Source organism: Amblyomma mixtum, chromosome 1 (assembly GCF_055824585.1).
Source record: "Amblyomma mixtum isolate Tamu chromosome 1, ASM5582458v1, whole genome shotgun sequence".
NCBI classification, from domain to species: Eukaryota; Metazoa; Arthropoda; class Arachnida; order Ixodida; family Ixodidae; genus Amblyomma; species Amblyomma mixtum.
In genome coordinates, this window is record NC_143012.1 from 282,985,547 (window position 1) to 283,010,870 (window position 25,324).

The 25,324-nt window shown below is 47.2% G+C and overlaps 1 protein-coding gene across 3 annotated transcripts in view; it reads right to left on the reverse strand.

Annotated features, from left to right (window-relative positions):
• Liprin-alpha (PTPRF interacting protein alpha) overlaps positions 1–25,324 on the reverse strand; it is a 57,283-nt gene that overhangs the window by 11,699 nt on the left and 20,260 nt on the right. The window contains exons 13-22 of one of the 3 annotated variants that reach the window (XM_089566236.1): positions 24,069–24,301; positions 18,520–18,745; positions 17,498–17,625; positions 17,034–17,120; positions 13,895–14,082; positions 13,287–13,395; positions 12,978–13,059; positions 10,411–10,611; positions 3,748–3,923; positions 3,017–3,114 (exon numbers count right to left, since the gene is read on the reverse strand). In XM_089566236.1, coding sequence (XP_089422362.1) covers positions 3,017–3,114; positions 3,748–3,923; positions 10,411–10,611; positions 12,978–13,059; positions 13,287–13,395; positions 13,895–14,082; positions 17,034–17,120; positions 17,498–17,625; positions 18,520–18,745; positions 24,069–24,301 — 1,528 coding nt within the window. Of the gene's footprint in view, positions 1–3,016; positions 3,115–3,747; positions 3,924–10,410; positions 10,612–12,977; positions 13,060–13,286; positions 13,396–13,894; positions 14,104–17,033; positions 17,121–17,497; positions 17,626–18,519; positions 18,746–24,068; positions 24,302–25,324 lie in introns of all 3 variants that reach the window. The other 2 variants (XM_089566237.1, XM_089566238.1) reach the window with 2 other exon arrangements.

Below are 25,324 nucleotides of genomic sequence, written 5' to 3' on the forward strand. Positions count from 1 at the left end.
TTGTTACATTGAGGTTTCACTGCAACTGCGTCGCAGTTTTTCCCGCCCACTGGACACCCTGCATGAAATTTTCATACACGCACCGACAGCTCAAAGATGCAGTACTCTTAATGCCTTGCTCGTTGTGCACTCCCTTGTGCACTGGTACAATTGAAGGAGGCAAGGCAGGCTCAGCAGCACTGAATGAAAGCAACTCACAGGTGACAACTCTGCATCGAGAGATGCATCGTTTTTAAGTTATGATGTAATATAAATTGTAGCGTAATTGTAAAGGCAAACCAATTAATGGCAGGATCAATGAAAAAAAAATTGCATTCACACCATTGCATCCTCTGTACTGATATTAATAAAGAGTGTGTATACCATGAGTATAAATAAATACAGTGAAACCTCATTGAACCGTAGTTGGCCGGAGCTCGGAAAAAGTATGTACTAAATGGTAGTACCGCTTAACAGAAGTAGCATAAAATCGTCCACTTACCTGCCAAAAAACAAAACCAGAGATCAGTAGTAGATGAAAGAAGGAACAAAAAAACATGCAGCCTTTATTTTGCACTGAAAAAGATCGGCAATCTTTGTTTGATGCCGCGGTGTTCTGGCAGCGACAACAGCAGCCTCAAACTCATTTAGGCCGCGAGCCAGCTTCTCGGCCAGTCCCCTTTTTTCGGCAAACAGTCGCATGACGTTTACAGCGCGCGCAGCCTCTGCCACTGTTGGGCCCGAATCCCCCACACTTTCTACGTCGTCCTCATCACTGTCCGTTGGCGACACTTCGGCCACAACTGAGGCAACAATGGCTCCGGCGAAGTTTCCAATTCACTGTCGACATCCCTGAAATCTGAGAAGGTAATGGCTTCTGAAGCACCTTCCCTCTCAAGAACTTCAGCGAGCAGGCCATCACAAGCTTGGTCTGCGATGTCGCTGATGTCGCTTGCGTCGTCTGCATCACTCGGTTCACTAAAACCTGCACGCTTGAAACAGTTCTGCACGTCTGCAGACTCTACTTGTCGCCATGCGTATTCCAGCAGGTGAATCGCGCCCAGCAGGTCAATGGTGTACACTTTGTCACATTCGAGTGCTAGCAGCATCCTGCGCAGCAGGTTTTTTTCTGTACAGCTGCTTAACAGCTCGAATGATCCTTTGGTCCAAGGGCTGGGCCATCGCTGTAGTGTTCGGCGGCAAAAACACTAACTTCACAGCCTTCAGGTCATCCAGTGCGACGTGCGCCGATGCGTTGTCAAGACTCGTAACACTTCTTTCTTTCGCCTCAAAACGGTGGTCAATGAGGTGCACATACTCTTCAAAAAGTTTCCCGGTCATCCACGCTTTAGTGTTGCTTCTGTAGAAGACTCCTGACGGCAGTCGGGCGCTCTTGAAACACCTCGGCTTCGCTGACTTGCCAATGACAAGAAGCGGCAGTTTCTCACTTCCTGACATATTATGTAACTCCGAATGCAACCGAAATCCGGTCCTTCGCATGCTTGCCACCAGTGCACAATGCACCCTTGAACGCAAGCGTTCTATTTGGCAGCAGCTTGAAAAACAGCGCTGACTCGCCCATGTTAAAAATATCATCAGGCGCATAGTCCTCCAAGATTTGTCCCAGCTGGCCATTCTTCCAATCTTCTGCGCCATCCACGTCAGCTGCGGCACCTTCTCCAGCTACAGTCTTGGTGCTGATGCCATGCCTCGCTTTAAACCTCGCCAGCCAGCCATTGCTGCACACGAAGTCGTCGTGGCTCAGCTGTGAGGCGAAAACCCGGGCCTTCTCAATGAGTAGACGTCCGCTAACAGGCAGATTTTTTGCCCGAGCTGCTTTCAGCCATCGCATCAGCGCCTCCTCCACATCCGGAAACGTTGAGCCTCGTACTCGACATCCTTTCCTAGTAGCGGCAACATTGCGGAGCAGCTTTTCTCTGGCTTTCCAAATGCCACAAACAGCTGTCAGCGGTAGGTCTCTCTCGCGTACCAGTAAAGATCTCTTCACTTCACTCTCGATAGCATGCACTATCTCCAACTTGTCTTTGATGCTGAGCACCCGGTGCTTCTGTCCAAGCTTCGGCATGATGGGAACCGCGAAATCTCGACCTCTCGGTGCACTCCGCTCAAAGAAACGTCGCACGTGCGAAAGTTGACTGGGGCTGACGCTAGCGCGGCCGTTGTTCAGGAATTTACAAACGCTAGCGCCAAATCCTCCTCCAGTTACGTTCGTAGCGGGCGGAGGCAAAATAAGGTCTGAACCATTGAGGTACACGGGGGGGGGGGGGGGGGTGTTCGCGCGGACTAGCCCAAAACCAGGCCCGCTAGGGGAGGTGGGTGGATGTGCCACTGCCATGCCACTGCGGTAGTTCGTGGCCTCCGCGATCGGCTCCGGCGGCTCACCGTCGCGGAGGCAACGGGTAGTTATTGCTGCTGCAAAAAAAAACCCCCAAAGATGGCGCTAGTTGTATCATCACCAACTTTGGCGCCGATTTGTCATCGGCTGTGTGGCTTGCCGTCTCATCAGCGGTATTTATGGAAGATTGTTGCGTCACTAGCAGAACTGTCCTTTGAGTCGGTGCTACCGGCGTGAATTCGTCACGCACGAGTGCGTCGAAAAGTGAAAATGGTACGCGCTAACCGATACAACCACAATAAGCTGGTACAGTTTATGCGGATGCAAAATGCCTTATGTTCAATGGGCACTCAGTCGGGGACTTGACTTTACTACTTTTAAAACTAAAGTACTGTTTAAGCGGGTACATTTTAATGAGGTTTTATTGTACATGTGTAATAGGAGCATATAATATTACATTAATAACTTTACACAGGCACGGGTGTTGGATACATATAAGGCTGAGCTATGTGCATCCGAATTCAATTTATCCTGTGAAGTGTGGCAGCTACTTTTGAAGTCTTGGCACAGATCTGTCATGACCCACTTACAGATGGCCTGCTACTTCCCTGGGGAATATCATGAACCACTCCGCAGGCGCATTACCAAGGGAGCGTGAGGTACAAAATGTGATTCACTTGCCTTTTGTTTCATTCTCACTGTTTTTCCTCCGTTCAGCAAGCTCCTGTTTGTCATAGTTGACTCGCTTGAGACAGCTCACACCGCACTGAAGACTTGTTCTGCAAGCAGCAAAGCATTAAAAGCTTGAGCACACTAACTCTAATCCTTATTTCTTGTAGGCAGTTGCTTCAAGTCAGGGTGCATATTTTTGAAACATGCCACTACGTGCATGAAACAGCTAACATATCTTAACCAGAATGCAGTAAAAAAAAAAGAACACAATAACCAGGCAAAAGGTGGTTAGCAGTAACGTGGTTAAAGCCTCAGAGCAAGCATAATGAGTGTTCCATCAAATGTACAACACTCTTTAGGCAAACTGGAAAGGACGATAAACACTACTTTGCCTCATCAGAAGTTCATCTTAACAGAAGTACCCTTTGCAGGCCGAAACTTTTATCCAAATTGTTTCCATTCAGGTCCGAAACTTAGTTTTGGGCACCGTAAGAGGAAACAACAACTGTGCAAGAACAACTCATGGAATGTTTACTTTTGCCACACATTTGGGCAATGTGTGGCTTAAGAAATGGTGCATCATGCGTGGTGAGGAAAACTCATTCCACTACAGAGAAGCTTGTCAGGCGATGCCCGACAGCAGACCGAATGGCCGTGTTGCACTATAGGAACAGGCCCGACTGGGAGCCACAAAAAAGGGTGAACGGAGGTGAGACTGCCGAAGTGGAATGTCTGAGTACCTGTGCAGGTTGTCGACCATCTTGAGATGCACCCGCAGGTCCTTCTTGGAGAGGTGGCTGAGCATGCGGGCGTCCACCAGGCACTCCATGAAGGTGGACCGATACTGGGGCAGCCCCAGGCTAGGCAGCCACTCATTGCCCAGCCACTCGTGGTTCATCTCCCCAAAGGCCAGGCTCTGCATCCATCAGAGGCATCAGACACGGCACAGGGAGGAACAGCAGCAGGGTGCACTCACATGAGGACACCAATCAAGGAATGAAATTTTCATACGAGATGGGCAAAGGTGCTGACACAAAGGAATGCTCCTTAGCTTTAGAAGAAACACTGCATTTTTCTAAAAAAAGAATTGCTTATCACAAGAGGACGGAAACGTCGCTTTTGCGATTTTGTAAAATTTAAAGATTAGAGCCATGTGGAACAAAACATAAAAGTTTATCAAGCCTCTGTATATTATCATTAATTACAAGGTAACTTTTCAAAGTAAAAAACTTCTCTCACAGTTGAAATTTTGCTGCAAAAAAATTGCAAACATTGCTCAAAAAGCATCGCACCCTTTGCATTGTCGAAGATATGCTTTTAGCTTTTGTCACTAGATGGTACCACTGTGTTTTGCATTTCTTAAATAAAGCGGAAACCACGGTCCACTAAAGCTTTCGTCAAAGAGACATAAATCACTGTGCCGTAACAGCTTTGGGTGTGGAAACTGAAATGGATGCTGCTCTATATTGAATATACCTAATTGTTGTCTGTGAGGTGAGATATATAATAGCCTTTGGTACATCACTACTGCCAACATGCTATCGCCATTGCTGTTGCTGATAATGGTTTCCAGCATCTGGATACATACAAACTTGCGCTGTAGAAAATATCTCGGCAAAAATCAGCTATAACTTTTCTAACAAAACTGTTGCGGTATCAGGCATCTTAGACAGCAAGCTTTCCGTTGCGCTGAAAAAAATTGGTTGCTTAAAGGGACAGTGAGGAGAGCCCTATTAATATTTTTTTTATAGCAAAATCCGATAGTTCGGCATTTCATGGCTTCATTGCCACTTGGCCGGCAGCGAAAGATGCATTTATTTCTAAGAAATCTGGATTCGAAGCTGAAAAACCTTTCCCGCAGCTCAGATTCAAACTTGGGATTCTCCTATGACTACAAAGGACTAAGTGACGTGAAACATGGCGTGCACATGACGTAACGCAGACTCCGTGATTTCTGACGGCCAGCAGAGCGGCCTAGCAGCAGCCGAGATGAAAGCTACTGCCGGCCACACTTTGAAGGCATCTACCGGCTATTGCGGCCGTCGCTACCGTCGCTCTGCTTACATTTGCACCGGCGTCGTTACGATGGATCCTGTTCTCGAAGTCGCCAACAAAGTCCTCGCAAATAAACACCTTTAGCATACCGTGTACCTTGTTACCATTAGCGGAATACCGGGAGCCCGCCTACAGCCGGTGAGCTGTAGCTGATTGATCCCGATGCTGCAAGAGCGCGCGTAGCTGCTGGGTATGTGGCGCCATGCGGCGACATGAAGGAGATTTACGCATGCATTGGCTGCGCCTCAGTGATTCGTGGCTCCTTATGTTCCAGTGTTACTAGAACCATTGGTTCTATACTCTGTTTCATACATAGCAGTCAACGCTGCCAAAGGTACGAAAGTAGTCCGCTGCAAAAAACAAACGAAATGTATCCGTCCGCCTCGCGTCGTCGCTTAGTGGTACGAAGCGCGCGCCTGTCTGTTCATTTTATAAGGGGCCAAGGTTCGACTCCCAGCTTGGCTGGGTTCTTTTTTTTTTCTTAAAAGATTCATTAGGTAGAAACTCGAAACTGTCAAACTCTAATACCTACTTTGAAAACACAGCGCTATTTACTTGTTTCTAAGGGAAAAGGCAGTGTAGTGTAAAGGCGACGGACGTGATTGCGAAGTGCTTTTCTCGGGCAATGAGCGAGCATGCGGCACACAATGAATCATTACTCATGTCCGGCAAATCGGCATCTCACTTCATCCAGGATACTGTCCAAAGTATAGTATTTCGCGTTCGGTATACGTACGATGTAACTTGAGTCGGATGGCGTTGAGTGCAAAGCTGTCATATTTAACACTGTGAGAGCTAGATATTGTCACCTTGCTAGGTCGTTTTTGCGGTGATCTTATTCCAGTAGAGAGACCTTCATTCTTGAACCTCGCAACTGTCCGAGGGCTCACCCCAGTCATCTCGCCCACAGTTTCGAGAACTTTACGCACAGTCTTCTCCGGGAAGCGCTTCCTTACGCTAGAGTAAACGTTGACAATCACCTGCTTGCAGTCTTTCGAAATTTTCGGAGACTTCAGCTTGGAGAATAGGCGAGCAGGAGATGTTTTTGAAGCCGCAGTGGGCGAAGAAAACAAGCGAGTAGGAGATAGCGGCGCCATTTTCGCAGACTCAGAAACCGAAAAACGAAAGCAGACGACATTACTGGCCGGCCTAGCTGCGAAAACCTGATACAGGAGGAGCCGGAAAAAAGAAACAGAAAACTAAGGCACTCTGTTTTGAAGAACATAAAAAAAAGCAATCTTTTTGCAAAATAAAACACTTTTATTATTATACTACGATATCGACCAACATTTACTTCAATTTCAAGTTCATTACTCTTTTCACTTTTGACGCACTACATTACGATGCGGATGAGGAGCGCGAACAGGCGCCGCAGCCTTCGCTGCGTTGACTGCTATGCATGAAACGGAGTAAGCAACACTGTTTTGTCCTATGATGTCATCACGCTTGTACTTGCGAGTTTGGCCTGTGGCGGCGATACCTGTATTTTGGTTATTGCTCTTTTCTACGTTACAAGAGCTTTGTTGTCAGTATGAGTGGCGTTTTTGTAATCAGGAGCTGGTATTCTGTTGATACAAGACAACTTCAAATTCTCCTCAGTGTCCCTTTAAAATTAAGAGTTCTGTCCCTTTAAAGGTGAGTCAAAATCAGACATCTTTCACAAATTTTGAATTCCACAGGATTTCATGAGATACAAAAAAAAAAACTTAACCGTCCAGAAGTACACAATTTTTCTGATGGTAGATGAGAGGACTGAAGAATACTGAGGAAATGTTTCAACATCAAGTTCTCACTCCATCTCTCACTTCATCTTATCTGATCGGTCGTCCTGAAATGTTCAGTTTTTGGAACGGCCAACATTGAGCAATGTTTGCAATTTTTATTTGCAGCGAAATTCCAACTGTGAAAAAAGTTTTTCTGTGCTGATTCAAGCAGAAAAGTTTGCATATAATAGCTAAGAAAATACTGAAGCTTGACAAAATTTTTTGTTGTACATGGCTCCAAGCTTGTAATTTTTCGAAATCACAATAGCAACGCTTTCCACCTCTTGTGGTGCAGTATACAATTTTTTTTTCTAGAAAACTACAGCATCTCTTCCAAAGCTAAGATCATTACTTTGCGTCAACATGCCTATCCATACCTTTAAAAAAAAATTAATTGAAAACAAAGAATATGCATCAGATCTCAATTACTGTCTTCATCTGAACACATTCAGCAGAACCTGTGCAACATGTAAACCTCCACAGGTTTACCTTTGACCGATAGGCACAGAGATCCAGACTGCTAAGAGATGTATTTTCTTGCCAAGCCACCAAATCAACAGCATTATGGCAACTCAACAGCCTCGATTTCACCATAGTGCGAGACACCACAATAAGTGCCTCACCAACTGAGGTCGGCTATATTTAGATAAGCATCAAGGGCCATGCACAGAAACGGATACATTACAGCTACAAGTGTGCAAGATGTCAACTCAACAGCCTCGATTTCACCATAGTGCGAGACACCACAATAAGTGCCTCACCAACTGAGGTCGGCTATATTTAGATAAGCATCAAGGGCCATGCACAGAAACGGATACATTACAGCTACAAGTGTGCAAGATGTCAACTCAACAGCCTCGATTTCACCATAGTGCGAGACACCACAATAAGTGCCTCACCAACTGAGGTCGGCTATATTTAGATAAGCATCAAGGGCCATGCACAGAAACGGATACATTACAGCTACAAGTGTGCAAGAGTAATGCAAGTTCCCTGTTCCCTGTTACATAGTGCCTATCGGTTCTTGATGCCACCACTGTTTGAACCTACTCTGCATAGATTGGAGACAATTTAAAAATGTGCCGAAGGTGCACTCTGCAACTTGCAAGTGGCAGCAGCAGCTCCAAGAGCATATAGCACAAACAGAAAAGAGGGGGAGCCCCTATCAACCTTAGTGCACGCAACCAGATAAGTTTGCAAAAAAAAAAAAAAAAGTCTCAAGTGCCATGCTTTGCAACGGCAGCAAGCTAAGTGGACTACCAGGCATGGGCTAAAATGCTAAAAAGTTCAATATACAACACTGCTCAAATGCCCCGAGGTGATAATCAGCACCATAAGTAGCGCAAATGCATAAGAACAGTTGTCTTTCTGCCAGCCAGGTGTCGTCAGTCCGCACATACAGTAATCCCTCGTAATAACGAAATCGCTTTATTAGAAATTTCTTCCGGTCCCGACCCAAACGCATGCATTTTAAGCCGCATTACTCGAAGCGCACGAAGAGCTTGACCCGCTTAGAGTGAAGTGGCGAGCGGAGACATCGCCGCCGCCAAGCGTAGGCATCGCCGCCATGGCGGCGACCCTTTGCGCATGCAGTGCCAAATTAATACCGCCGACGAATTAGACTCATGCAGGCATAGAACAGGCCACAAGAGTATCAAACCCACGATCGATGACTTGCCTAGTAATGGGCACCAAGAGAGTGCTGAGTGTCCCCTGCTCAGCGGGGCCAAATTCCATGGTGCAGCACGACTGAACCGTTAATCTTGATCAGAAGCACATTCCTGGTGTTCCCCGTGACAGAATCCACACGAAAATAAAGTTTTCCTCGCGCTTTGCGATGCCTGAAAACCGCGGTGTCTTGGTTGCGGAAAAGTGGCCGGTCATGGTCGATTCGCGCCATTCGACTAGACAAACGGTCTAAATGTGTGGTAGGGTCAGTGAATTTTGTTGTTATGGACGGGACACATGTGCGAAAAGCGAGCGCGATTCACCGCGGCGCAAAATTGCGAACGGCGCCGCAGCGTCCGATTGCAGCTCGCCACTTGCGTCCAACCTGCTAAATGTCAACGACGGGCCGCCCGCGGCAAACTCGACGACGGGAAGCGGGAGCCAACGCGAGCGCGGAGAGCGGCAGCGTCATGATGACGTAGGGCGCGCTCCTTTGAGCCGGGCCGACCTGCCCACGGCCGGTCTCGACGCGCTCGCTCGCTCGCGCGTCGAGACCGGCCGTGGCCTGCCAGCCTTGATGCCGGCCGCCGGCGTTTGAAAATGCAATAGTATTGTTTGTTCAAATTCATAGCAAGCCTTGGAGGTAGAGGTGATGACTGTGATACAAGCAAATTTCATCCAATAGCCGCTTTGGTGCTGCTGCTACTTGGTGCGGTTCGCCTGCCGTCTGCTAGTTCCATTGCTGAAGGCGTCGCAGAAATCTAACGCATCTTTTATTATGGGACTGGTTGACACTAAAGGGATGTCGAGTATAGCGCCTTTATTTGAGTGCTGGCCAGTCCCGAAGCGCTAACAGCTGCGAAATCGATGCGAAACCGGCTAGGCTTAGCGGCGACCAGGGCAGTCAGGGAGCCGCGCAGTTTGTCACCCGCGTTCCTGCAGGCGGCTTCGTTGCCGAAAGCTCCACTCTTGCACAGGCATGCTGTCGTTGCTCGAATCTAGGAAGCAGACTTTATGGTAGCGTATGGCTGCTTTGTATTTCTCTTGTGCGAACGTGAAGTAAGCCAAAACTGCCGGCCTGTCGATCAGCCTGCATCCCGTCTGGATCACAAAAATGAGCTAAAGCTTGTTCATGATATAGATAATAAACTCTGGTATAAGAAATTTGAAAACTGTATCATCTTTGAGTATCGCTGATGAATACTAAGTTGCTGGTAGAACAAATGTGCTACGAGAAAATTTTGTAGTGAAAGCTACATTGGCCACGAACTTGCGATTTCGCAGTGGCAGTGCTCCGAGGAGGCATAGAAACCGACCTTGAGCCGTTGCCTAGCAACCGCCGTAGCTGGTGGACGCCGCGCGGCATCATCTGTCAGCTTCCTCGCAGTTGTGGCGCAATTAAATCTCGACTGTTCTAGCTTTTTTCGAGCGGTCGCTTATATCGAATTATCGTTTACAACGAATTTTTTCGCCGTCCCGCTGACTTCGTTACAACGAGGGATTACTGTAGCTCCAACCCAACTAGTGTGTAGGAAACCATCAAACCGAAGCGCTTTGAATATGACAGTTGCGAAACTGCTGATGGAACCCACAAGTCAAATTCTGGCATCCTTACTAGCTCAGAACACTCAGGTTAGCGCGACTGTCACATCACCTGCGACATTCAAGAGAACTGCTCAGCGCTGCTCAAAACACAAAGGTAGCGGAGGAACAAAATTTCTACCCCTCCCCCAGCAGCTGAAGAACCAGCTACTAGTGGTGCTACCAGTAACCGAACAGCCAACTATCGGCCCCCTGTAACTGACTCCGCAGCTTACAGGGAGTGCCACCGTACGTTAACCTCTGCGAAGTAGCCTATGTCAGAGAAGCAAGTTTCCCCTTTCCGCATATTCACCCTCTGCCCAAACAACTACTTGCCGTGCGGGCGGGCTTGGCAGCTGAGGGGCTGGTGAGTGCCACCATCTCCTGGATGGCCAGACGCAGCTTGAGCCGGTGCAGCGGGTTGCTGATGCCAATCTCCCGCTGGATCTCGGTGTCCGACAGCGCCGACATAATGGCCCCACTCTTCACATTCGCTCGACACGCGGCCACGTACCACGCTGGCATGCCCACCCAAAGCTGCAGAGAGGAGCGGGAGGAAGGACATCAGAGGTTCACTTGTATGGTCGTTGCTGCAAATACAGTTGACTCTAGACAATTTGGACTGGAAGGGAACAAAAATCTGTTGTCATTATGTGGAAGTATGAACCAAAGGAAGTCTTTTCAACATATCTGCTGCTGAAGGGACTAAAGCGTGTATTCAAATAAACCTCAGAGTAAGAAAATTTTCGAAGTAAAAAAGTATTTTAGTTTTAAAAACTTCATGTCCACAGAATGCCATATATTTTCAGTTTCGACACAAGGAACTAAATTTTGCCGCGCTTACAATGAAACAAAATTTCACTGCTGACTCGTAATAAATTCGGGGGGAAAAAACTGTACTGCAGTTATGAAGTCTGCAGCGCTTGGAAACACAGACAACAAATAGAGAAACCACATGCATGGAAGGGACCTCTTTACGTCCCTGATCAAGTCATCTTGCCCGACGAAGTGCGGAAAGTTCTATCACTAGGACTGAAGTTCGCCGCGGATACAAAGAAATCCCCCCAGGAGTTGTTAACCTGCATTCCGCAGGTATCTTGGCTGGCTCAAGAAGATCAGGTGAACCGGTGTATTGCTGAGGGTGAGGACGTCCTGTACCGATGTAAGCAGGTCCAGTCGAAGATTTCTATGGGAATGATTGCCAGTTAGTGCATGTGGTGTCTCCTTCGTGTTGTCCGTGCTTCTGAGCATTGCAGACGTCATAATTAACAGCCAACTTGTCCAATCAGCTACCCTCATCATGTACTGCAGGTTCAAGTGGTTGAGCGGAGCTTGAACTGAAGCATGCACAGGAGTGTGCACATGAAAGTGGGCGCTGCTCACCTAGAAGGACAGGATGCACAAGCAGATGGCAATGTGATGGTGATCATACTGCAAACGTGCCGCCTATTATGTCATCTTAAGTAGTAGTACGATCGTTAGTGTAACCAGCCAGGCCAGCTCTCACTGTCTCGCCCAGAATCGGTGCACTGCCTGTGCTAGAGCATACTAGTTCACTAGAAGGGTCTGAGTGGGATAACGGGGCACTCGAAAGTATGGTTCCGTCTGTATAGTACTTTATTATCTACTTTCCACCTTTGGGTGTATAACATTACCGTGTTCTCTCTCTTGGGCAGATTAATCTAAGATTATTATCGGTTGGAACCCGTTCTGTATGTTAATATCACTAGGATTACCCGTTACATGTATATGAAATGATGCCGAAGCATTTTATTCTTGTCCTTTAACAAAATCTCATCATATTGAATGTCGAGAGAATAGAGGGCACCACAGTCAATGCAGCTTGGCTGGTCGTATGTTGACGCACTAAGCAAGCTGCACACTGATCGTGTCACACTGATCATGACACTCACAGTGTTAGTTGAGAGATGAGAGATATAATCAAGCGTGGCCTAAACTGTGTACATGCCACAACGTCATCGTTCCGTGGAAAGTACCGTATTTATTCGAATCTAGGCCGATAGTTTTTTCAAAAAAACGAGATGTAGAATTATGTCGGCTTAGATTCGAGGATTTCGTTTCGAGGTTTCGTATTCGTAAAATACGAATAAATGTAGCACGCAGGTGGCGCCCCCACAAAACGCCAACGAAAGACAGCACTGTAGCCGTTGCTATCCGTAGCCGTTGCTATCCGTAGCCGATACTGACACATGAGCACTGGCTGCCATTTTGGCCTTGTTCTGTTCTCGTGCGGTGGCGTGAGCACATTTGCAGCAGTGAAGTTTTCGTGCGTGGTTTTTATCACCAACACCATGGCACCAAACAGGCGGTGCCATTATAGTGCCGCCTTCAAGCGGAAAGTTATACTCGCTGCAGAGCAGTCGTCAAATCTTCAAGCCGGGCGGGACTTCGGCGGCTGATCCCGGGCTGGCGTTGCATATGCCTCCTCGCCCAAACGCCAGCCCGGGATCAGCCTGAGCGGGTTCCTGGCAATAAATGTCGTTTGCGTGCTGTACCTCTTGTTCGCAGTTGTTTTTTCGGCCGGCCTACAATCGAGGTAAGTTTTTTTTTTTCTGTGGCCTTCAACTTTCGGGTCTCGGCTTAGAATCGTGGCCGGCCTAGATTCGAGTAAATACGGTATGTCACAATGGCCGAACGGTCTTTATTATATAACCATTTCTTTTTTGAAGATGTCTTTACCACAAGCAAAAAGAAAGAAATGCACAGCAGTCTACTGAAGGCCTCTGAAAGTCTACTGAAAGTCTCGAATGAAAATTTTTCAAACTGATTGTGAACCGAATAACCCACATAATTGATTCATACTTGAAATATCGAATACTTGAACACTCCTACTTAGTATGAATTAGTAGAGTAGCAAAAAAGAAGGAAGGGCCAACCCTTACCTCAAGCCAAGCGACGATAGTGGGTCCGTTCCACAATGCAAATGGTGTGCCAGCTTTCATTGCCTCTGCCAACAGCTCATGCCTGCAGAGACAGCAAACCATAAGTGATGTATACCTCGTAATGGACTCAGATGCAGCAAAGTATGTCTTATATCAAACACTTGCTCCTGTATGGGAAGTTGCAAACACAAAATACACTGCCTGTGCTCAACTAGACAATGGTCACGCTGAACCTGGAGGCAGTAGTGCCACCTCCGGCAAACTAAGGCTTTCGATTTCCCAAAGGAAACAAGAACAGAGGGCACTCACTTCTTTTTTGTGCGCCGATCCACCTCTGTCTTTGGCCCCAGTGCACCCCCAGCCATTGAGAGGGTTCCCGTGTCACTACCACAAATGTCACTGTCCATGTAGATGCCCCCTGCAGATGCAGAGAAGGACATGTTGCCCTCACAGGTGCCACTCTGCCAGTAAAACACAGGCACAGAAAAGCAGACTGGATTCTCCTTCTGTTCCATCAGTGCAGTGACTCTGGTCACTCGGAACCTATTCCATTTTGAACCTCCAGTGGACCAAAATGAAACTGAAATGGCAGCTTCACTTCCTTGACAAACAACAGCAATGAGGTGCTTTGCTATTTTCCACTTTCAGCTTCTTTGGGAGTGTACCCAAAGAAATGCTGAGCGTGTCCTTAAAGAAAAGAGAAAACTTCCGGTAGCAGACAAAAAAAACCTACTTCCTAGAATAAAACACACCAACTTGTGGTTCAAGCCGAATCCCACCCTCCCATTTTTTGTGTGCACGAAGTAAAGAAAAGGGGCGGGGACTTCCAAACCGCGACTACATGAGCGGTCACCTGGTGAGGGGAGTGAATTGGGAATCAGTGACCGGGTTACAAGGACAAGTCATTGTTAGCTCACCAGTGATGCCATACTCCTGCCCATAGGGATCCTTTCCCTTGACTTTGTCCTTTTTGCTGAAGAAGCGACCCAGCGAGGACTTGATGCCCTTTTTCTTGGCTGCCTTGTTGAGCGAGTCTTGTGAAGAGTTGGTCGAGCTCAGCGGAGACTGAGCACTTAGCGAGCTGGGCCCTCCGTCCATAGTGACCCTGTGCAACGCACAAGCATCCCTGTCAGGTCAGATGCACAGCAAAGAGACACAATGTGAGGAATGCCAACCAGTCTTGCCACTGAGGGCAAATGCAAGTTCAGGTGTCCTGCATAGCAATATGCAAAAAAATTAACCCTGCTATATCTAACTTGACGGGTACCTTGTGTTGGGACTCCCATATCTGCCCTCCCTCTTCTACGACTCAACATGTCGCATGTTTGTAAACAGCCTTCAGCTTTTTGTTGCATTAATGATGTTTCGTAAAGGATATGAGTCACACCAGCAATGATGGTAACATGAGGACAGCAATGACCAACACATACTAGGCCATGCAAGAAAATGCGCAAATTTTAGAAACATCAGTGCCAAGGCAAATTGATTCCAGAAAGCTAGCTGCAAGTTTCATTCTGCCCATGCAGTGTTTGAAAATGTCATGAACATAAGATTTTAAGTTCACAAACAATTTTCATTTTTCTGCAAGTTACCTGGCAATGCAAGTCAGACAAGAAAAGAACAGCCTCAAATGTTCCCACTTCGCTTGCTACTGCTGCGGTCAATTTACCCACAAGGCAATGCATGTACCGTATTTACTCGCATAATAGGTACACACGCATAATAGGCGCACCCACAGTCTGGTCGCGAAAAATCAATTTTTTTATTTCCGTGCATAATAGGCGCACCCCGAACTTGGCCCTGAGATACTGTATTTACATGATTGCAAGCCGACGCCTCCCCCCAGCCCCAAATCTTTATTTTAACAGTTTTTGCTGAACTGACTACTAGTTCTCACTAGTGCTGCTGCCATCGCAGCTGCTGCGGACCCACAGCACGTACAATGACATCGCATGGAACAGCCGCGCACAGTTTTCAGGGATGCTCACTTTAAACATCTGTTTGGAAAGCTTCATCTCCAGCCAGAAACCTTCCCGACTGAGGTCCACGAAAACCTCGGCGCATGGAGTCGCATATGAAAATTTAGGCACGCCGCAGTCACAACTGCCGCACTTCTCGGCCACGTCGAATTTCTGGCCTGCCGCACGCTTGCCATGTTCGAGAACAAACTCCCAGCCGTCTAGCTATTAAGGTGCTTGCCTACCGTGCTTATAACAATGATCGGCGGCGAAGCCACAACTACGATGAACTAACACGCTACCATAGAATCCGGCACTTTCACCGCCACAAAAAAAAAACTGGAGCTGGTGATGCTGATGCCGATATGGATAGCAAAAGCTCACGGCGGAGGAAAAAGTTTACGATGATGATGATGATCTTGGCCTAAGGCGCCCTCCATGAACGGCATCTGGAAGCTCCTGTGCGCGTGTGTGGCCTCCGTGATCAAGCGCCGCTGTGCGCAGCCGGAGCTGATCGCTGAAGCCACGGCGCCTGCAATTCGAAGGCTATTCCCGTGGGTCGTGGAAAGTTTCGGTGCGGCCCTTACACTGATCTTTTTTTAAAATATTTCCTTCGAGGAAAACAGGGTGCGGCCCGTACACGGGTGAGTTTATGCGGTATGTTCAATATTGCGAGTTAAAAAAATTTCCGGAAATTTTATTCCGCGTAATAGGCACACCCCCAACTTTGAGCCGGATTTCCTGGAAAAAAAGTGCGCTTATTATGCGAGTAAATACGGTAGCTAGGTTCAGACCAGGGTTCTAAACTGGAGTTATGCCAGAGTGCAGGATTCCATGTGTTAACTTATTTGCTGGCCACCTATCCCATCAGTTGGAATGGCAGCGTCAGTGCCGAAAGTGCCCCATATTTTACTGTCTTTCATCTCTGTTTGCCCCTGACTGTCTGCCTCTACTTGGAGCATGCAGAGGAAACTTTATTTTTATTTCTTTTTAAGCCTCACCATAATTTTATGTCTTCCTCTACTGCTGTTAGCAGTCCTACTCTGTCCATAAGTCACGATATTACTGCACTGTTGAAAGCGGTGTGCCAATGTGCTTAAGTTTATGTTTAGGTGTATTGGGGTTTAACGTCCCAAAGTGACTCAGGCTATGAGAGACGCCGTAGTGAAGGGCTCCGGAAATTTCGAACACCTGGGGTCCTTTAACGTGCACTGACATTGCACAGTACACGGGCTTCTAGAAATTCGCCTCCATCGAAATTCGGCCGCCGCGGCTGGGATCGAGCCCGCGTCTTTCGGGTCAGCAGCCGAGCGCCATAACCACTGAGCCACCGTGGCAGGGCTATGTGCTCAAGTAGAAAAAGCATTGGCGATCCAGCAGGAGGTGAATGACAAGAAGGCAAGCAGACATGACATTGTGGAAAAGCACAACATACCAAGGAGCACGCTGTTAACATACGCCTGCTAACAGGAAAAGCACCAAGGATATTACTGAGGCTAAAAAGTTTAACTGCAAAGAAGAAAAGAACTCTCACTTACAAGGCAACCATGTTAAGAGACTACACTTATCGCCGAGATGAGAGATGAGAGCAGCCGAAACATTTCATCGGGCAGCCCCACCATCACGGCAAAGACATGCAACTTTAAGCAGCATTTGCACATACTATCTGACTAAGCTCAAGCAGCCAGTGAAAAGCCTAGTTGAATCGTTGAAGTTTTATTAAAAAAAAATTTGATTAAGCCCTTTTTCCAGGTAATTCGGGCAACTTTGGAGCTTGCAAACTGTGCTGCAGTTTTACTTCCAAGCAGCCTATGTTCATACGAGCTGCAACCCATTTTATTAATTAGAAATTAACTACAATTTTGCCCTGTGATGAGCATTACCACAAAAACAAAACATTCCTCTGTGCTTCCTTTAGTATCAATTACTGTTGGCTTCTTCCATACATGTGTCTTAATGGGCCCCTCTCTCCACCTTTTGTGATCATGAGAAGTGGTGAGAGAGAGAGCAAAAAATGGTGGGGAAAGGCACCCACTCAGAGGCACACGGCAAAGCTGAAAAAAGGAGACCACCAACATGAGCCCGACCCATGGCGCACCTGAGCAAAGCGTCTGGTGGAATGCCCGAGAGGCAAGCAGGGCTGCCGCCCAAAGCGGCATGCTGAGACAGAGACGGCCCAAAGGACCTGCGAGGGGACACAGGGACAGGAAGAGAGAACACGCACACGTCATGCACAGAGACCAGGCCAGCAAAAAGGGGGCTTTCGGCATCCTGCCATGACGCAGCACTTCTACGTGCTAGCGGCGCCAAGAAGAGAGCAAAAACGGCAAACTTTAACGCTTTTTCGGCATTTAGGAAATGGTGCCAATAACAGACAAGCATAAGCCAACAAGAGTCACAGAAACAGTCACTCAAGTTTTCCACTCCAACAAAGACCTCTGCAAAATAATAATGAAGAGTGTTGAGCCAATTTTTTTGGTCTTGTTTTTTTTTTCAATCAAGCAGTACAGCCGAAGCCCATTAAAGCCGCAAAGCCCAAGCAGACAAGCAAAACCAAGATACCTCCGCAGCTCTTCGGAGCTCTGTGCCAGGGCTTGGGCCACTCGGTCAATGCGCATTGCCCGTGGCGTTGGTGGGCTTGTCTCTCTCCTTAACAGTCGGTCATCTCGTACCTCTAGTGACGCTGGCACCTGCAGAGGATGCATCAAAGTAAAGTTCTCTTCAACACGTGAGCAGTTTCCATACATGGCATTCTTCAGGTATAGATATTATGTTTTTTTGTTTTTTTTAATGGCCAAATAGAGACTCTGGCAGATTTGAAAACACTCGTCTGTATTACTTATATTCTCTTACAACATGCAATCTCTCATTGGTGCTGTACCTCAAGCCCAGCTACAAGTCCGCTTCATTCAAATTTCCCCTGCAGTGAAGTGTTTTCGCCTTTCATTTCTCGCCCTATAGAAGTCAATGCATAAAAGTCCCTGCCATTCCATTAAGAATTTGCTAGCAGTGTTGTTGCAGTAATAGCACAAAAGTATGCACATAAAAAAAAAGAAGCAAAACTGAAGCCATAAGTGACATCAAACTAACTGAAGTTACTTGGCACAGTAATGAAAGTTCAACAGCCACACCCTTGTGTGCTGCGTGCATAGCCGCCAGGAGCTGTTCTCTACTAGTATAGCACAGTAGCAGCCAAAACAATTTGATGCTGCAAGATTCTTCCAGAACAGGTAAAGGCCAGCTTAGTTCCTCTCAGAGACTTGTCAATGATCAAAAATGTGATGCATTATGAGATCAGAAATTGATAGTCAGATTGCATAAGGGCGTACTCAAACAATTTCATCCTTGTCAACAAGGCTCCCTCTGGTTTCACTGAATTCTCTTTAAAAACCGCATGAATGTCATGTATGGACATTTCATGCCTAACTGTTCAATGACTCATATGATAATGGCTGCGAGGTCAAGGTTGGTTTGCTTTGAGAGTTCAGGATGTGCAGGCGAGGCACATCCCTGAGGCTCAGTGGCAGGTGGCAGAGCCAACAGTAGTGGTGAGACAGTGGCAGGGACCCTTCTTCCCTGCTCACCGTATGGTACTTGGGCAGGTACTCCCTCTGTGGGCTGTGGTGTGTTGGGGGGCCCGAGGAGGAGGGTGGTGTGGACCGCCCACTCAAGGGCGGGGAGCCCCGGTCGAAGGAGCGGCCTCGTGACAACAGGCCCCCCAGGGGCTCCAGGCTTCCACCGCCACCACTGACACGCGACTCGAGCTCTTCTGCGCGCTGCTCCGTGCTCTGCTTCTCCTCCTGGATCAGCCTGCAGGACCAGCAACAACAGTGCCAAGATATTGAACACCATGGAACCACTGAGAATTGAACACAGAGATCTTCATGCTTTATGCATCTGGCAACGAGAAAAAGAAATGAGAGAACAATATGCCATTCTGCAACCACCATCACATGTGCTAACGCACTTTATAGCACTATTACTGCCAGAAATGGTAAAACCGCAGCATTGGTAGTTATTTCTCGAGTGCCTGCTCCTGCACAGCTCAGATACATGCAATGAAAGGTCCAGTAAAATCTTGTTACGGCATATTAGGTAAAACAGTAGCTCCACTCGGGATGTAGTCAAATAAAATCCCCAGCTCTGCGTCCATTAAACCTCATGCATATGGCGCCCACTTATGGCGCAGTGGCTGATCGGAAGAGTTTTAGTGTGTACCTATCATCGCATACGAGGCTGAAGGGGTATCAGCCATGAACTACACCGTGCATTACATGAAAGCTTCAATGGTACTACTAACGCATCAGTCATGGAAATACGTTGATACTGACATGGCACAGCACATGATCAGCGCACTCGCAGTACCCAACCGACATGCCTGGAGGTCTTGTGACCTTGAAAAATGCACTCTCCCCTCTAATCAAAGCTGGTGCCAATTTACTCCCACTGCACTGCCACTACACTGTTTGCAGGTGCCGATGTCTGAGTGGTCCAGGTCCAAACCACACTGATGTGCCTGCTGTCATAGCTATCGCATATCACTCTCACATGGCTTGGCTTCTCGACAGTTTAAGCCAGAGGCAGCAATCTTGTTTTCCACCATGTGCCTCAGCCACCATTGCTGTGTTGCTGGCTAACTGACGTCAATGCATGCTCTGAATTGGCCCCCCCTGCCTTGTCATGGTATTGCCATTGTCATGGATCACATGCTTCCCAAGTGACTTAACTCGCCAGAATGTCTCTAGTTGGGGCCATGCTCCAAGTGCTGAGAAGAAATTTGTGGTGGCATGTGACAAGGACCTTTCGCTAACAACCTTATGCCTGTTTGCCCAAAAAAAAATGGGGCCTAATGAAGAAGTAGGAGATCTGGTTTAGGTGTCTCCGAGGCTGCACTTGTAGCTACGAGGCCACCTCGGTAGCTGCCAAAATTAAATTTCTGCGGTCCTATATAAATAAAGAATTTCCACATGTGCTTTTCTTCACAGAATAACTCGGATATATATTATACTTCAAATGGATATACTGAAACTATTTTCGGAAAGAGCGTAATGCCATTTTGTGCTCAGTTTTTGCCGTTTTGTGCTCAGTTTTTCCACAGTTCTGCGAGGTAAGCTGTAACAAAGTTTTACTGTTTGGCTCAAACTGACACTCAAGCTGTCCATGAGCAACAAAAGCCAGCAACATGTGAATCTGCCTACTTAGAGTATATCACATTTAAGAGGTGGAGACATGAAAATTTTGGTTGGCATGTTCTTTGTTTCAAACGCTGCGCTTCGTATTGCCCCAGGATGCATCATACATGCTCCGCGATATAGCGTGCGCCGTAACTAATTTATTATTGCATTACTTGCACTGAGAGGTTTCTGTTTCACCTGCTTGGCCAAAGCTTCCTCGCTTCCTCCTGCAAACACCTAGATTCCCCCCTTTCTGCCCGTTGTGCATTCCTGAACTGGGCACCCAGCTCAGACCTTGGCAGCATGCCAAGATGCTGTGCGCTGATAACAACATGAGGTGTTTATCTGTTATCTTTTGAAGGACTTCTGCTGGTGATGGTGTTCCGAATTTGGCTGTATGCCAAAGCATGCCAATGCACTGTGCACCCTTCGACAGCCTTGGACTGAATTTCAGCGTAATTGCCGGACCTTAGCTTATTCCAAGCTTATTTAGAGGTATCAGGCAAGAGTTCTGAGGGAGGTTTACGCACTTTGTAAGCCCAGATCATATGATATGACTGAAGTTATCTTTCTCGCCACAAAAGCGGCAGGAAGGATTGATACCCTTATTTATGAATTTGGACATGTAGTTTGGGTTAGGGAGGGTTCCCGTCTGTAGTTGTCTCTATATGACGTATTCTTGTCTGGTCTCTGTTTTGTGGGGTTCCAGTTCTTTTGCGCCATACTTCGGCCAGCTAATTCTCGAGCGTGTTGGTGGACAGCCTCATTTCCAATAGGCCGGTAACATGGGTGCGTTCTTTGCCAGTCAAGATATAATGAAAATCAGTCATAACGATCAGATTTCCTGATTTTCTCAATATCATTATAAGTGGATTGTACTGTACATGGCTATAATGAGGGGAGGAAAGCCTGAGAGATTAAGAAAATCAGAAAAAAAAAACGATATTACAAGCACAATGCAAGCTTTAACCATTCAAGTAAAAAAAAAAATTACCTCGGGAAAAATCACAGAAGCAACGACTATGTCGCTATAATTCCAGAGACAACACTTCAGAAGTGCACATCACATCATCAAGCGCAGCAGAGCCTCCGAGATACAGTGAAATCTCGATACAGCGAACTTCGCGGGACTCGCACGAATCGTTCGTTATACTGAAATATCGTAGTAACGAAATAATCGGAAACAAAAGGTAATAAATACGCCGCGCAAAGAAAATTTCATACCTTCAGAAAGGGCTCTCGCGTGGGCCAGGCATGCATCAAATAATAACACAAGAACACTTTCTTGTGTCTTTATTTAAAGAAATCGGTAATTTTCTTTTGGCGACTGCAGCACATGCTCCCCAAGACAAACGTTTCAACGTCGTCGACTTTCTTATGGACAGATTCAGGCACTTCGTCACAGTGCGCGATGAAAGCGCGAATCTTGCCAAACGACGCCAAAACATCTGAAGTTGAGACAGCTTCGTCCGCATGGTCCATGCGTGGCGATTCTGCGTCGTCGTCCTGGTCATCCTCATCTCCTTGATCGTTCTCGCACAAGCTGGTGACGATGTCTTCTTCGGTCAGCTCGGCTGACGTTAAAGCTTCGCTGTCGCACTCAACGTAGTCCGCAAAAGTTACCGACGGGTCTACGGACATTTGCTCGGCAATTCCGTCCCACAAGGCACCGCTTTCTTCCCGTATGTCATCGCTTTGTTCCGAGTGAGGCGGCGTGTTTGCGACTTCGCAGTCTTCTGCCTGTGCAGACTTCAAAAGTTCTGCTTTCCGCCAGCAGTTTTTAATGGCACACGCTTTCACGTTCCACCATGCTCCAGCGACGCCAACTGCAGCGACGCCAACTGCTTGGCGGACGCCAACTGCAGTCGGGCGCCCAAGCCGGATGTTGATGAGCAGTCGCTGCACCAGCCGCTTTCGGAATTTTGCTTTAACACTTTTTATGGTTCCCTGGTCCAGGGGTTGGAGCAATGCAGTGTTGTTGGGGGGCAAGAACTCCAGGCGCACATTTGTGAGGCGCACATTCACGATGTGTGCGAAGCAACTGTCCACGATGAGGAGTATTTTCTTCCCATCCCTCGTCATCTGATCGTCCAGCTTGACGAGCCAACTCGAAAACAACTCTCGCGTCATCCAGGCTCGCTTATTAGCCCTGTACTCGCATGGCAAAGAAACTACGTTCTTTAGGCAGTGAGGGCTGGCATACTTCCCTATGACGAGGGGCTTCAGTTTTTTTGTTCCGAGTGCATTGTAGCAAAACAGGACAGATACCCGGACACGGGATTTCTTTCCGCCCCTGCACTTTGCCTCCTTAAAATTCATCGTTTTATCGGGCAGAAGCTGGTAAAAGCAGGCTGTTTCGTCAACATTGTAAATGTCCTCCTCTGCGTATCCCTCGGCGATCTCTTGAAAGCGGTCGTCGTGCCAGGAGATTGCACCTTCTCTGTCCGCAGCTGCCTCCTCGCCGAAAACCACTTGCCAAGTAATTCCAGACCTTTGCCGAAACCGAAAACGCGGAACTTGCTTCGAATCCGGTAATTTCAAAGGCAACGGCGAATGAACGCGCTTTTTCTTGAAGCATCGGGCCAGACACCGGAATGTTTTGAAGCCTTAGCTCCTTAAACCAAGCGAGAACAGCTTCGTCCACATTTTCGTGATTGCCAAGCCACAAACGTTTTCTCGCGAGATCAAGCTGAGGCTGTCAATGAAGTTCAGAAGGATCGATTGGTGGGCGAGGGGCTGTCAATGAAGCTTGGTGATTTTTTCTCAGTCTTTTAAAATGGTAGCAACAGTCGACGGCGCAATGCCACGCTCTTTGCACAAGTTCACTTGCTTTTTTTCCGGCGTCCAGTTCATGGAGAACTTCGACCTTCTCCTTCAGCGAAAACTGGCGTTGCTTGTTTTTAACACGGGCACCAGCGGAGCTCATAGTCACGTTCTTCAACTCGGCACCACACAGAACTACACGTCTTCGTGAAATTCGGACAAAGAACAGGTAGCGAGACTTCGCCTGCACCACCGAGCTATAACCGAGCCACTGCCCTTGCTTGAAAACAACAGAACAAAAAAAAATGGCGGAAGTCTAGTGAATGAATCCAACTTCCGGCGAGACACGGATGATGATGATAGCTACAGCTCTCATGCGCTGCAGTGAACTCATTTTAACTTCGAAAAACTTCGTAGTAACGAGAAGCGTTTCTCTGGAGGAGCAAATAAATTACGCACGTTATTCTGAAATGTTCGGTATTTTGAAATTCATAGTAGTGAAATATTTTTGTATTGAAAATACAAGCATTTTGGTGGGAATTTCTGAAATTTTCGCAAATCTGAAAAAATCGTTAATGCGGCGTTCGCAGTAACGAGATTTCACTGTATTCGACGCACAAAGCCCCCCATGCAGCAGCCGCTGTCAACGCCATGCCACAGACTGCTTTGTGTATCATGCTGCCCAGTCCGTGCCTGTTTCTGTTTTTCCTTTCCTTCCTCATTTCACTCAACTCTTCCAGTGCCCTCTCTTTCAGTATGACCTCCACCACCCTGTTTGTTTCTGTGTTCAGAGGCTCCGTCTCCTTTGACTGTGAGCACCGCATAACCAAAATGTTATTGTAAAGGTGGCTTCTCCTCGCAGCATATGAGTCTTGTGGCAAAAGTTGCTGTAGCTATCTTGAAGAGCAACAGAAAAAAAACGTGTTTATTCATACCAAAGTTCTGACTATAACAATATATTTGTTATAAATATGGTACTTCAATATATATATATATGTGGTTTTCAATCTTATGGTTCAATCTTTGCCTTTGTCCTGTAACGAGGCACCAATGCCTCCAATGAGACAATGAGAAACATTTTTCATACTAGCACATAAACTTCTTCACATCCCATTAAGCTTTTGCCAATGTTCTACCCAACCACACCTAAAACATGGTGGCAAGTGGGGAAGTGCCTTCATCAATAATAGACGCACCGTATCTCGTTGTTGATGGCGTCCAGCTGCTCCTGCAGCATGAGTGCCAGGGCCTGCGCATCGGAGTGGTGCCCCACAGGCGAGAGCAGGTGGTCCATGCTGCCCAGTAGACCCCCTCCTTCTTCCTCCTCTTCCTCTGTGGGGCTGCACTCGGGGTCACTGACCCCTCCGTCCAGGGCACTGCTGCCCCCACCACCAGAGACCACCTTGTCCCACTCAGAGTCACCCAGGCCCTGCGCAAGAAGGGTGGGTGGGAAGCAGGAGGGAGATCCAGTTTGACAGCACTCCCACCACTGGAAGCTCGGAACATGAAATTCGAGAACTCTTGACAGTGGGCGCACTGTACCAGTGGTGGAAGACGCATTTCACCTTTACAAGCAGGGCACACAGCAGGCAAAACACCAATTTGGAGAAGCTACAGGTGCATAGCGAGGGCAGGTAGAGCTATTTTTGTTATTCATGCATAAGATGCAGCCAAACTGGGTATAGATATGCAACTTTTCATGTCGATTACAGCACATCTTATTATATGCTAGCTTTTAAGCTGCTAAGTAACGACAATTAACAATACCCTCAGCAGGCAATCCCCGAATTATTAAATGACAGGATAAAATGTGCAAGTTTTTGATGTTAGCATGTTCACAAAGCCCTGCTCTATGCATAAAGCTATTAGTTTTTTTGTTTTTTTTCAGCTCCCTCATACACATACAATAAAAAAAAAGTTACACTTTACCATGTATATTAACCTGAAGACATTTATTACAAAATAAATTTAAAAAACTATTATTGCAAGCTTTATTGCACTCTTCATCCTCTCAGCACTCATGTACAAAAAGCAATCATTCTACCGTCACTCATTCGGAAATGCCAAAGGAAGGAATGATTGGGACTGCGGAAAAAGTGACAGCTTACATAATCAACCCTAGTTTATTTTGCCCCATTTGTGGCTAATATGGTCTCAAATGCTCAAAACCCTCCTGGGCAGCCCCCCTACTTAAAGATCACTGCAATACCATGGCAGCGACAGCCGCCTCAGTCGCCAACGCCCCAGAACTAAAAAACTGTCGCAGAAGCAACGAAACAAAAAGAAGCCATTTCTGAGATGCAATCTTGCTGTCTTTGCTGTCTGTGCATGCTGAAGAAGCCAAACCCGTTGCCACAGCAGGCGTATACTATTTCTAGGGACGACAGCAGACGACACACTGATATCTCACCACTGACATCTCACCGCAACTTCACGTGCACATGAAAGGGTG